This window comes from Equus caballus, chromosome 17 (genome assembly GCF_041296265.1).
Source record: "Equus caballus isolate H_3958 breed thoroughbred chromosome 17, TB-T2T, whole genome shotgun sequence".
In the NCBI taxonomy this organism is placed as follows: domain Eukaryota; kingdom Metazoa; phylum Chordata; class Mammalia; order Perissodactyla; family Equidae; genus Equus; species Equus caballus.
In genome coordinates, this window is record NC_091700.1 from 85,740,768 (window position 1) to 85,754,715 (window position 13,948).

Here is a 13,948-nt window from a genome sequence, read left to right on the forward strand (position 1 = left end):
TTGAAAATAAATTATGAAAAGAAATCTATTTTTAATTTTCCTTCTGAAAAAAATGATGATCTCTGGCTTTCATAAAATTTGGACAGAAAACATCATGTCCTTACCGTTTTTAAAAAAATTATATTTATATACAAACTTTTTCTGATAAAACTAACAATAAAAATTATTTATTATTTTTTTTAAAAGGAACAAAGAGAGGGGACTTTCCTACTAGATTAGGATATATCTGGAATTTGAAGTAATAAAAGCAGTGTGGTAAGATATCACACTGAAGAAGGCTAGACAGTGAACCAGTGGATCAGAACAGAGAGACAGACCCGTGTATATATATGAGAACTTAACAGAGGATGAAAGTCACAGTGAATCAATGAGAAAAGGTGGATTGTTCAGCAGTGGCGTGGGGAAAACTGGCTTATTATGTGGAAACCAATAAAACTGGATCCCCATCTCGAATCACACAATGATAGACTCCAGACGAATTTAAGACCTAAACATGAAAGGTTCCACAATCATGTATCTGAAATGTGTAGAGTCAGATGTTTTCAAACTTTTCAGATCTTAGAAAGGTAAGATGGTATATATACCATATATATTGCATGACACCCCCACGTGGATCTAGGGTAGCGTCCTGTAAGGACACCTGTCAGTATTTCTGCAGTAAATTGTGTAAAGACTAAAATGGATTCAGTTTTGTTCCGGCGCATTTTGCCACTAAATAGGTTTTGGAGCTGTGCTGAGTATCCTAGGTTTGCCCCCTCTAGGTCCACCTTTTCCCCCTCTCCACCTGGTTCTCTGCCTGTGGGGCAACCTCTTGGGACCTCAGAATGGCTCCCTTGCCCTCTGGCAGAAGATCAGGCGAGGGCCGGAGGGAGGTTGGTGGCTCCACCCAGGGGGTTTCCCAGGCTGGCTCTGTCCTTCCACTGAAGAACCCAGCTCTTGTAAGGTGGACTTCTCCACAACATGTCTTTTTCACCTGGCTCTGGGAACCACTCCCTCCCCTCCCCTCTCCAGACCCTGGGGTGATGACCCGCAGGCTGGTACTAGCCCAAGGCACTGGACCATCCTGCTGGGCTCTCTACACCAGTAGTTCTTAGCTGGGAGCAGTTTGGCAATGTCTGGACGCATTTTTGGTTGTCATGATTGTTGGGGTGGGGCGGGGCACACTGGCATCCAGCAGATAGAGAACATGGATGCTGACAAACATTTTACAAGTCACAGGACTGCGCTTCACAATATGGAATTATCTGGCCCAAAATGTCAGTAGTTCTGAGGCTGAGAAACTCTACTTGACACTTTTAATAGTGTTCCTTTATTAAAGTCTCTTCAAATTACCCAATTCGAGAGTACCATCTGTTTCCAGCTGACTGATATGATGCCAGATTTACGGTTTGGATTACTGGGTTTCACAACTGTGAACATGGGATTATGGACAGTAAAAGAGAACAGGAGAACATCTTGGTGTCCTGCAGCAAGGAAGGACATCTTAAGCAGAACTTGAAAAGCACAGAATATTGAGAAATTTGATTACATTAAAATAAATATGTCTGTCTCCCAAAGGATGCCATAGACAAATTAACAGATGCCAGGTTGGGAGAAGATATTTGAAATGTCTAAAACTGATGAGGGGCTAATATCTAGAATATACAAGGAGTGCCTGCAAATCAGTAAGGAATCCTAATGGAAAAATGGGCAAATTTAGAAGAGGAAAACTAGAAGATTAAAAAGCATGCAAATAAATACTCAAATTCAAGTTTTCAGACAAATGCAAATTAAAGCAATGATATCACTTTACATCTATTAGTCTGAAAAAAATTTGGAGGTTGCATAATGCTAAGCATTGGCAGGGATGTAAGGATACATAGAAACCCCTGTGCTCTGTGGAGACAGGTCAGTGCCGCCATTGTGAAAAGCAATATGGCAGCACTTCAGCAAGTCGAGTACAGGGAATGCAGAAACTGTGACCCAGTAATTCTTTTCCTGGGTCTACACCCAAAGGAATTCTTACACGTCCATGAGAGAATAAACGCTGGGTGTTCATTAGAGTGGTGTTGGGGTGGGGGGAGTTGGAGGCAATCCCATGTCCCTCACGGAGGACACAGATAAGAACATTGTGGTGGATGCTCACCACAGAATACTCAATGACTGCAGGAGCAATAGGTTAGAATCTTACATGAGTTTTGAACTACATAGAAGAGTCTTAAAAGTGTAGTGTCAAGAAATAGCAACAGAGCAAGATACATTAACAGAACAAGATATATTATACACCATTTTTATAAATCAATAAAACCCGCATGCCAAACAAACATGCACATCTTTTAAAGAATACAGAACAAAAGATGGCACAGTAAACACCAGAGAACAGTTGTTTGTTTATGGAAGAGAGGAAAACAGAAATGGAGAATGGGGTAAAAAAAAGAATAAATTAAACAAGAGATGTGCTGCAAACAGTGCAAAGAGGATGTTACGTCATGAACTGAGGTGTATAATTAACCTGACGTTCTGCACCTAAAATTGAAAAGAAAGCAAGAAAAGGACAGGAGGAAAAAGAGGGAAGGAAAGAGAGGGAGATGGAGAGAGGGAGGGAGGGAGGAGGGAAAGAAGAAGGAAAGAAGCAAGAGAACAAAGGATGTACACATCTTGGCTTGGAAGAGAGTTGTACTAAAACTTCATGGGCAGCAGAAAACTCTTAAGTGGTTCAGGGGAGGGAAATTCTGAACACAGCTGTGAGCAGGGACATTTGGAGTGTGCCCTCTGCTGGTAACTGCTGAATGGTGCACAGAATACCAAGTTCAAACCCTGCCTCAGGCAGCCCTCTACAGGGCAATATGCTGACTCGTCTCCTACGGCGAGAATGAACTTCCTTCTGCAGGCAGGTGGCAGTGTGAGGGGAAGATAGGGTAGAAACAGGAAACTTGCTGGGCCTATGACAGGAGATTATTGTTTGATTGTGAAAAACAGGAATTCAGTCCGTCAATTTCCTCAATCCTCCCCAACCCAACAAAGCTGAACACCGGGAACTATTTGTTCCCTCCGGCGTAAGGAGATTTACAGGACACAGGACGTTCAGGGCTAAAACCTAGAAAGGATTGGTCACGCCAATCTCAGTTTCCTCATTTTTCTAGGAATAATAATAATAATACTAGATGACATTTATTTAATACTTTTTCTGTGCTCTCTCTGTCTTCTGTTATAACCTTCACACCAACTTAGGAGGCAGATATTTGTGATACAATAAAATTTATTAGCCTGGAAACGTTCACAGATCTCCACCTCGGTTTCAAAGAGAACTCTGTAATTACAGCTGTATTCACTACACCCCACTGTCATCCCTGTAGTTGAATGTTCTGTGATTAAAACTGGCTGTTTCTAATGTTTCTGCCTTTGCAGACTTAATTCTTTTCCCTTTTATTTTTTTATGATTAATTGCCATGGGCTCTTTCCCTCACAACCACCTACAATTACCTTTTGGATTCCAGGAAGCTTTAGAAAAGATCAAAAATGTTTAAAATTTGGTAGCTTTTAGTAGTTTTGACGATGGGATAGTGAACAAACTTTGGCTGGATTCTTCCAGGGGAATCATCTCTCCCTTTCCCCCAGGGGAAGGTGAACTAGACATTGGTCCTACGCCCAAAAGATTGCAGACTCACCCAGGTGGTATTTCTCTCAGTTTTTTTTCTCAGATTCTTATCTTCTGAATCTTTATGTCAGAAAGGAAACTTTAATATGTATTTACATCTGAAAAAAATCAAAGTGCACAAAATTCTGGCAGATGAAGTAAGAGACTAATAACTCCTTGTAGACAGAATTGTTTATTTTTTATTGCCGGTTATTAAGTGTTTGGAAGAATGTTTTACAGAACTGTAATTAAGCCCTGGAATCAAGATATTGATGAAAGAGGCAAATATTAAGGTTTGTAAGTTTTAAGAAATTTAGTTAAAAATCTCATTTGAATGATATAAGAAAATAGGTGGTTTTTCATTTTAAATTGCTGGGTTTCTATCTTAAATGTAGAACCAGGCATACCTTTTCTGGGACTTCGACTCACAGTGTGATGAAGAAAAATATCATGCACTAGGAAAGCTCTTTCTGCTAAAAACATACAGCTACTTTCCAAATGAAGCTATACATGAATTGAGATTAGGTAGCACAGAAAAATTTGACGAAATCTGAAATTTCAGGATTCCTTTCATTTGGGATAAATTCATTTATTGCTATTTCCTGATAGGTTATTTGCTTTTTAGAGATACTTTTAAACATAAGTGTTTCCTGTACAACATTTGGCCACTTCTGTTTCTGGCATAGGGTGGCTTAGATATCCCACATAATCCTCCTAGAGCAAAGCACCTAAATTTTCTAGAAAAAGTGTTTGAAAAATATTTTTAAATGCATACCTGACCTGGTAAGAAAGTAAAAGACATCTTTCAAGGCCAAAAAGTGAGGGGAAAGCACAAATACAAAAAGGTAAGCCAGCTGTGAAGCCAATGCCTACCCTGAAGGATGTCTGGTCACCTAGATTTTAATCCCCAATGGGCCATGGGCAGGGTGTACTAGTATCATGCAAGATTGTAGGCTGGATCCCAGAACTCTCCATAAAGTTGTTCCCACCCCAAAGCAATGATTGCAGTGAGAAAAATTAAAAAGTACTGTTTCACCATCACCATCACTATCCTCCTGCGTAACGGTGAGGAAATATCTCTCTCAACCTTGGATCTGAGTAGAAGGACAAAAAGAAGTCGCCTAAGAATTCCTACCCACAAGATGATACTCATTCAGGTGGACGATCAGAATTCACACTAATTGGATGGCTAGAAAAAGCTGAGAACTTAGTTTAGAGTCACCCTGATGGATAGCTCCCTAAACAGCAGGCAGAATCAAATACAAATTCTACCTGGGGGAACAAATATCCAACTAAGACCTCAAAACATTTCCATGAATAAAGTTGCCAGGAACATGAACTCACAATCACAAATCACAAAGCATGTGGCTTAACAAACCACCTTGAGTGAGAGAGTCAGTAGGAAAAAAATTAATCAATCCAAACTTCAAGAACTATAGATATGAGAATAACGAGATACAGAACATAGGAGTAAAGGGAATGTGTTTATTATCTCCGAGCAGGGATTTCTTAATGAAGATCTCAAAAGCACAATCATTTAGTAAAAGTTTGAGAAATTGAGTACATCAAAATTAAGACTCTTCATCAAATGGCTGGATAAAGACAAACCACAAACTGGGGGAAGATATTGCAACATAAGTAATCAACGAAAGATTACTGTCCAAGATACGTAGAGAACTAAAAATAAATTATAAGTCAAACAGCTCAATGGATAAAATGAGCAAAAACTACAAAGATCTTTGTAGACAAAAACACAGTGAGCCAATATAAACAGGAAAAGATGCTCAATCTCACTGGCAATCAGATAATACAAATTAGTTATCGTAAGGTGATACTTTTGTACTCATCAGATTGGCCAAAAGAAAAGACAATTCTGGCAACACCATAATACCAAGTGTTATGAATTGGGGCAATGAGGACTCACCTACTGGAAGTGGGGCAGTGGACTGCTATTACCACTTAGTAAAGCAATTTAGCATTATCTATAAAGCTGAAGATGAGTATTTCCTACATCCTCACAATTCTGTTTCTAGGACATACCCTGGAGAAACTCTTGCACATGAGCACATGGAGAGATACATAAGAATGTTTATAGCGTCACCAATTGCTATGGTGGGCGGGGGGGGGGGGGGGGGCAACATGAATGTTTATCTCCAGGAAAATGGATCAATAAATCCTGGTATACTCACTTAACGAAATATTATATTCAGCTATAATATTTAGTGAATAATAGCTACATTCCCGAACATAGATAAATCTCACACACATAATATTTTGTGAAAAAACAGGTTACAAAAGAATGTCTACAGTATGATTCCCTTTATATAAAGGTTCAGAAGCATGCAAGACTGAAGCAATTGGTCAAATAAGCCTTAACTGTTACTGTATAATTTGTACTTTGTAATAGCTGGTAGTTGCATGGTTCGTTAAGCTTCAGGCTAACAGAAAATTAAGCATTAACTATGGTGCCAGGAAAAAAAATCTGCGAAATCAAAACCTTTAAAATCCGTCTACAAAATTTTAGTAAACATCCATGTAGAAAATTAGAAAGAACATCTTAGGCTATTTTTAAAATGCCATCGGTAAATCAGACTTTATCCTAAATTCTGTTACTTCCTCAGGCCGTCCAAAGAAGGAAATAATGTCACCTACCCCCATGAACTTGCTGTAACTTTCGTCCGAGTGTTATTTGTCCACTGCATGCCTAGACCACCGAAGAGCTCTGTCTGGACGGTGTCACTGGAGAAGGCTGAGCGACATGTCCAGGGCCCAGATCTCGGCTCTGGTGTGTGGCGTCGGAGGGTTCGGAGCTCTCGTTGCTGCGACCACGTCCAATGAGTGGAAAGTAACCACCAGAGCATCCTCGGTGATAACTGCCACTTGGGTTTACCAGGGTCTGTGGATGAACTGTGCAGGTAACGCGTTGGGCTCTTTCCATTGCAGACCGCACTTCACTATCTTCAAAGTAGAAGGTAAATATCATAGCTTTGTTTTGGGTGGGAGGAAAATGTCACTATTCCACTCACTGTGCTGAAGGAGCTGTCTACAGTGGGCTGTTAACTCTGTAAAGATTGAGTGCTTAATTAAAACGCCAAGATTCGCCTGGAATGGATGGGGGTGTATGAATGTTGGCTGAAAGAATTAAATTATGTATTTTATAGGGCAAAGGGAAGTTAAGAGTAACTTTATGGATCCTTTAGAAATGCTAATGTGAATAATAGACTCGTAAGGAAAGAGTGGAAGTGACCGGCTTGTTTTAAAAGCTAGTTTCATTTGCTGTGCATCATGCAGGAATCTTACATATATATGTTGTGGGTAAATCATACTTTATCTTAAATTCTTGTACTTCCTTAGATCATCTGAGTATAAAATACATCACACACACACACATATATATATTCATACATATATTCAGAGTGATAGAAGCATATGACAAGATGGACAGTGTTGAGTGAGGAAGAAATAGTGTTTTTAGAGAGGTTTCTGTATTTTTTAAAATCATGTTTAGTGATAAAATAGCAGAGCAAGAAAAATGTAAAAAGTAGTTAAGTGAAAGCAAATGCTCACAAACTATCCCTTTTTGCTACTCGGTTTTATTGAAAAAAATACATATATAGGCAAGCTTTCATTGTTCTGCATATTAGAAACTCTATTACAAGTACATGGATCTTAAAGAGGGCATGGTTTTTTAAAAGTCATTTTCATACCCCAGGATACCTCCAGGGAAACAATTATTTGCTACTTGCTTGTATGTCATTATAAGAATGACCATCTGCTTCTGCTTTCTTCCTATTTGGTTTGTTTACAAATCTGCCACAAGTTGTGGGTTTATGATGTTAAAAATTGCCCCTGGTATTTTATAAAATATAGACTTTTCAAAATAAAATGGCAAAACTGTACCTTGGCCCCAGTAAAGAAAATGAAATAAAATTTTAACTAGGAAGTTACTAAAGCATAATATTTTATGGGATTTTCTGTCAAGTATTCACGTCATTAGTCCACAGTGCGTGCCAAAGGATAAAGAAAGAATAATTAGTTAAAGCCAGGAGATTTCTAATGACAATCAGCGGAAATGTTCAAGCTTGGACACCCCAGTTAGGCCCTCAAATGACACGGGCTCTCTTGAGGAATCAGTGCTATGTGTCTCTTCAGTTCCAACTCCTAAATTTATTTTGGGATATTTCAGAATAGCTCCTTCTACTGTGGAAGTTTTCCCTAGGCACAAGGGAAAACTTAAAAAGGAGAAGAGTGCTGTGGGGACACTACTGTCATTCTGCACACCTCTTGTGGTTGTTCTGTCTCCATGGCCCCTTCTTGGTCCATTCCTACCTTGGGCAGAAAGTAAAAGATATGTCATGTGGGTAAGTCTATTTCTTTGTTCTTTACTGGGTTCACCTTTTTAAACAATATTTTGTCTTACTACTCTTATTCTATATTCCTTAATAAAACCCAGGTATTATAAAAAATAGACGTTCAATCTTAGCTTCAAAGTAGGCTAAAGAACCGTGGTAGATTTCTGTATGGCTTCAATGGCCACTTCCCCAAATGAACCTTGGAAAACATGGAGTTGGAAATTTTGTTCCTAAATAGTGTTGATGGTGATCCAAAAATCATTTACCCTTAAAATTTTATCCCCCTGATTTTGCTTCTCAATAGTAAAAATAAGGTATTCTATATCTTCTGTGTACCCAGCACATAAGAGGTAATTTGAAAAATCTTGTTCACTGGCAATGCTTCGATTAGAATATGTAAGGTTAATTTAATATAATCTCTCTGCTTTCTTCATCCAGAATTAAAATTTTTATAAAAGATACAGGTTACTACAGAAATCTGTTTTCAACATCAGGAACACTGATTCATATTTCCAAAGGACACGGGGACTCACAAATTTGGATTTCCTTATCCACATGGAATCATTGCTGACCATGCTGGCTGCTTTTCCTTTCTGTGTTCCTTTTTGAAAACATAATAGTGGGGGTGTTGGGAAAGCCTTCTGTGCCAATGGGCTCTCAAACATCACAATAACTCCAAATTGAGAAAACAACTCAGAAGCCAATGAGGAATGAAAATGGTTATTTCGCGTTTTAAAGTAATGAACTACTTAGGCCTACATTGTCAGTTGGAGACAAATCTTCTTAGACTTAGGCCAGATTAAGCCTCCTCTAAGAAAGAAAAACAGAAAACCTTTTTAAGCTGCCAGGTTGGTTTTTTTCCCCCCTTGCTAGTTATATAACTTCATTGCTAGAGTCATACTTTCTTGTTGCTAACCCTCTTAAATGCCCCAGTATAGCCATGTAACTATATAATTTACAGTTATTGTGAAAAATACAGGCCCCTTTCAACTACAGTTCTGTGGAATAAATTTCAGGAAAACACCGTAGGGACACTTGTAATTCAATCCTCACTGTGGCCTGAAAGCTTCTTGACTCAATATCAAAAGCACTTCACATTCCTTCTTTTCTTCTTCTTCTCTGCAAAGCCCCCCAGGACATAGTTGTATATGCTAGTTGTAGTTCCTTCATAGTTGTGTATGCTAGTTGTAGATCCTTCGTAGTTGTATATGCTAGTTGCAGGTCCTTCATAGTTGTATATGCTAGTTGGAGGTCCTTCATAGTTGTATATGTTAGTTGTAGTTCCTTCATAGTTGTATATGCTAGTTGGAGGTCCTTCATAGTTGTATATGCTAGTTGTAGGTCCTTCATAGTTGTATATGCTAGTTGGAGGTCCTTCATAGTTGTATATGCTAGTTGTAGGTCCTTCGTAGTTGTATATGCTAGTTGGAGGTCCTTCGTAGTTGTATATGCTAGTTGGAGGTCCTTCGTAGTTGTATATGCTAGTTGGAGGTCCTTCGTAGTTGTATATGCTAGTTGGAGGTCCTTCGTAGTTGTATATGCTAGTTGGAGGTTCTTCGTAGTTGTATATGCTAGTTGGAGGTCCTTTGTAGTTGTATGTGCTAGTTGCAGGTCCTTCGTAGTTGTATATGCTAGTTGTAGATCCTTCGTAGTTGTATATGCTAGTTGTAGGTCCTTCGTAGTCATATATTCTAGTTGTAGGTCCTTGTAGTTCTTCTGTGTGGGACGCTGCCTGAGCATGGCGTGATGAGCGGTGTGTAGGTCTTCACCCAAGATCCGAACTGGTGAAACCCTGGGCCGCTGAAGCGGAGCGCACGAACTTAACCACTTGTCCTTGGGGCCAGCCCCAGCACTTCACTTTCTTTAGATGCAATAGCCACTATAGGCTGTGCTCCTTGCTTTGTTTTTCTCTCATGTCAATGTTAATAGAGATATTTTAACTGTGAAAGCAAAGCATCTCTCACAGGGAGAGAAGCAGTGATTTCTGACAGGGAAGGCTGGATCCAGAAAGCATTGCAACAAGGAGGGACTGAAGCTAAACTGTGTTCACCTTGACCACAGGGATCCGATCTGTTATGTTCTCCTTGTGCTCCTCGCATGTAGTGGGCTCTGGCTATATATTTGCAGGATGACTGAATGGACAAAATAATGAGCAATAACGAGAACAAAATAATGAGAACAAAAAAGGGCGTAATTTTATGTGTGTACTGACACAATCAATGACCCAGGGTAGTTTGTGATAAGGGCAAAATTGTATTCCTGGAGGAAGGCTGGTGTGTTGTGAATTGAGGAGTGATTTAGGACGTGTACTCAGGCAACAAAAAGGAAGATCACTGGATTGCAATTCAGCAGACTGAGCTTCAAGTTCTGACTCTGATTAACTAGCTGCAAAACCTTGACTTTGGCAATGGAACTCTACGCCTCATTCATAAATTTCCTCTCCATAAATTGAGAGAGCTGGGCTCCAAGAGTCCCTTAAAGTATCTTTCAACCTGAAGTTCACCTCAAGAGCTTCACAATGCTTCACTGCCTTGCAGTAGAAGTTCACCAAAGAATTATAGCTGTAAAGGCTCCTCTAATATAATTGCTCATGGGATTAGCCTTTTTTTTTTTTTTTGTAATATCCCCTTATCTATTATCTTGGCTGGTTTCCTATGTTCCTGACTGTTTAGAATTTTATCTGCATCTCAGTAGAAATAGGTTTAAATGACCTCAGATGACCATACGACCCAAGTAAAGGTGCCAGGATTTCAGTGGAATGAAGCCAATGCTATTCTGGAAGCTGGCAGTCAAATGATGCTGGCTGCCTATAGGAGAGCGAGCCTTCTCCTCATCGCCTCCCAACTCCTTCACCTCTCTCTCCCCATTCCTTTAGTAGCCATGCCATGAGGACAGGGGGTAAAGAGTGGCATTTGCTAGAAAAAAGGAGTTTTATATGGATGTTTATTCACATATAGGAAACAGATGGGAGCCAACTGATGTCATAACTTCAGGTTTCTTGATAGTTGAAATGTGTGCTTAGTCCACAATTAAATAACAATGGTAAATAAATCTCAAACAACAGTAATAAATAAATGAAAATGACTTACAGTGTTAATGAGAGGAAATTGACTTTAATGATTTAGATGCTTCAAAATACGTTTGATAGATTTCCACACTTCTAGAAGGCATTTACTTTTAATCTCAGGAGAGGTTTCCATTCGCTAGGAGTCTGACTCTGCTTTCTGAGACTTAATTTCATTAAATAAACCTAAGGTTAATTTTAATTTTAGGCTTATTTTCTTGCTATATTCTAAATGCATATAAAGTCGTTTAAAACCATGTAGAAAAACTCAGGTTTGTCTTTGGCAGTTCTCACCCCAAAAATAAGCCTAATAAACACTGACGTGTTCTTGTCCCAACAGAAATGGCATAATTTTGTATGTGTACTGACACAATCAATGCCCTGTGGTAGGTGAATTGTATTTTCACAGCAGAGTCTGGACAGAATGAACTACCATAAAATTGTCTCTGTGCCAAGAGAATTGTAATGCACAGGGCTGAAATGTGCCCACATCTTGTGGTGGTGAAGACGGTGCTGGAGCGAAAACAGCCCAGATTGCACTTGGAATCCTAAGTCAGGATGCTGCAGTGTCTTCTTTCATGGAAGCATCAGACATTTTCAGGACAGCTTGTCTCCACCAATAGCTCCTCTTTTAGAGGCCAGGACCTTATCTTATTTATCCTGGTCTCCTCTGTACCCACCACTGTGGCTGGCTCCTAGCTGGCACTCAATAAAGGTTTGTGGATTGAGCAAAAGAAATCATTCACTGAGTTAAATCATAACATTTAATGTATGCAGAAAGAATCTCTTCTCCTGTCACCAAGCTCTGGCAAGGGAGAATTTCCTACAGAAGTGCTTAGAATGAACAGAAGAGCCGCGAGTGTCTTTTATGATGAGATTCAAGAAGCACTTTTCAAGAAGTGTAATGATTTAGAGGCTTACTTCTTGAAATGGATCCCCAGACCAGCAGCCCTGGATGCTTGCTAGAAATGCAGAATCTCACCTCCACCATAGACCTATGGAATGAGAATCTGCATTTTAACATCTGCAGTTGTCTCCTACGCACATTAAAAGTCTGAGAAATCCTGTTTAGATCTTAGACTTCGAGTCTGATAGAATCACCATTTACTAAGGGTCTTAATCTCCCTGTGCTTCAGTTTTCTTACCTGTTAAGTGGTGATTAAATGACATAACATAGACAAGGTGCCTTAAACAATGCCAGACACAGATATGCTCCCCATAAAGGGGAGTATTCTTTACTATGAATCCTTCTTTCAATGTCTTGAGAGCTCACATCTCAACTGTAGGAAGGTGACCGTTACTTTTGCTTTGTCTATTTGTTTCCAGCCAGAACTGAAGTAGTTGCTTCCTGGAATCCAAAACCTAATAGAAAGATGTCTCTGATCCTTGGTTGCACGTCCTGTGTCATATTTATAATGATGTGAAAGATATTGTACTCATTGGACTACAGTTCATGCTCAGGATTTGCTGTGCCTCATACAGCAAGACCATGCTGCATTTAGAAGGCAGTTTCACACCACAGATGTGGGCCTGTTCATTGTATCAGTCGCGTGTTGCATCTGCTGGCAGGGAAGAAAAGGCCCCCTCTGGGTTCCATAGTGGGAGGTAGAGCTTCACCAAACCTAGGGTATGTTCATACGCTGGGCAGCCAGAAAAGGACACAGGTTTACTTGAGTATTCCTAGCCCTAAGGACTGGGATAAACCTTGTGACAAATGGTTTAATATATTGATTTGAATCATATTTGTATTTTACGAAGTGCTTTCTCATACATCATCACTCTTATCCAAAAGATGGTCTTCTATAGTCCCCATTTTACAGACACAAAGGCTCACAGGGGAACGTAGTTGCAACTTTGTATTGTCGTCTGTAGATCTTTTGGGGAAACGTTCAGAATTTTGTGCTAACCCCAAAACCTGTGTTTAAATCCCAGCTCTGCCACTAATTTTTTGTGTGAGCTTGGGTACGTTGCTTAAATCCACTGTTTCCCTTTCTTATCTGTAGGATGATGATGATGACGATGATGACAATGAAGATATCTAGTTACGTACTTCAAAAACTTGGGGGCCAGCCCTGTGGCCTAGTGGTTAAGTTCAGCGCACTCCACTTCAGCAGCCTGGGTTCAGTTCCCGGGTGTGGACCTACACCACTCATCGATGGCCATGCTGTGGCAGTGACCCACATACGAAATAGAAGAAGATTAGCACAGATGTTAGCTCAGGTAGAATCTTTCTCAGCAAAAAAAAAAAAAAAAAAAAAAAATTGTAGGAAGATCAAGAAAAAGGATCCTATTACATGAAATAGATTAAGTATATGTTCTAAAATGTACCCAAAATTTGTTTTAATCATGGATGGTAAGACACACAGACATGAAATGCTGTCATGAAGGAAGCAGTTTTTATATTCACAGATCCCTAGAAGCAGGAGGATGGCTCACCATGCAGGGCCACGTGGGGAAGCACGAGGGTCAGCCAGGAGGCAGAAGGGATGAGAGAAGGTTGGGCAGGGGACTTCATTGTGGTTTTCGTGGGAAGGATTGGGAGAGGCAGGGTGACCAGGCTAAGCACATTTAGGATTGGCTGGTTTGAATAATTTCAGCAGGTTCTGGGGCATGGGGGCCATCCTGAGTAACTGGTCCTGAGTTGATTTAGGCAGAGGAATATTGGCTTGACAGGTGAGAGCTTGATAAAGGAGGTGTTGGGGGTATGGGCTTTGGGTTTGTTGATTTGCCTCTGGAAGGCGTACTTTGTTATCTCTAAGAATTGGCTATTCCTGGGAGGGTAGGCTTTCCTTCCCCTCTACCTGTCACAACCAGGCCCTAGAAGCCAGAGCCATGAGAATGCAGAAAATAAGAAAACACGGTTAATTCCATACAGATACCAGATCCTTTGGTGTTGTTTGCATAGGTAGGTCAGCA

At 40.0% G+C, this 13,948-nt stretch overlaps 1 protein-coding gene across 1 annotated transcript in view; it reads left to right on the plus strand.

The window, feature by feature from the left end:
• The first annotated feature begins 6,080 nt into the window (after positions 1-6,080).
• Positions 6,081-13,948, plus strand: part of CLDN10 (claudin 10) — a 112,448-nt gene continuing 104,580 nt past the window's right edge. Inside the window, exon 1 of the mRNA XM_070240405.1 lies at positions 6,081-6,588. Within this exon, the coding sequence (XP_070096506.1) occupies positions 6,375-6,588 (214 nt within the window). The 5' untranslated portion in view covers positions 6,081-6,374. The remainder of the gene's footprint in view (positions 6,589-13,948) is intronic.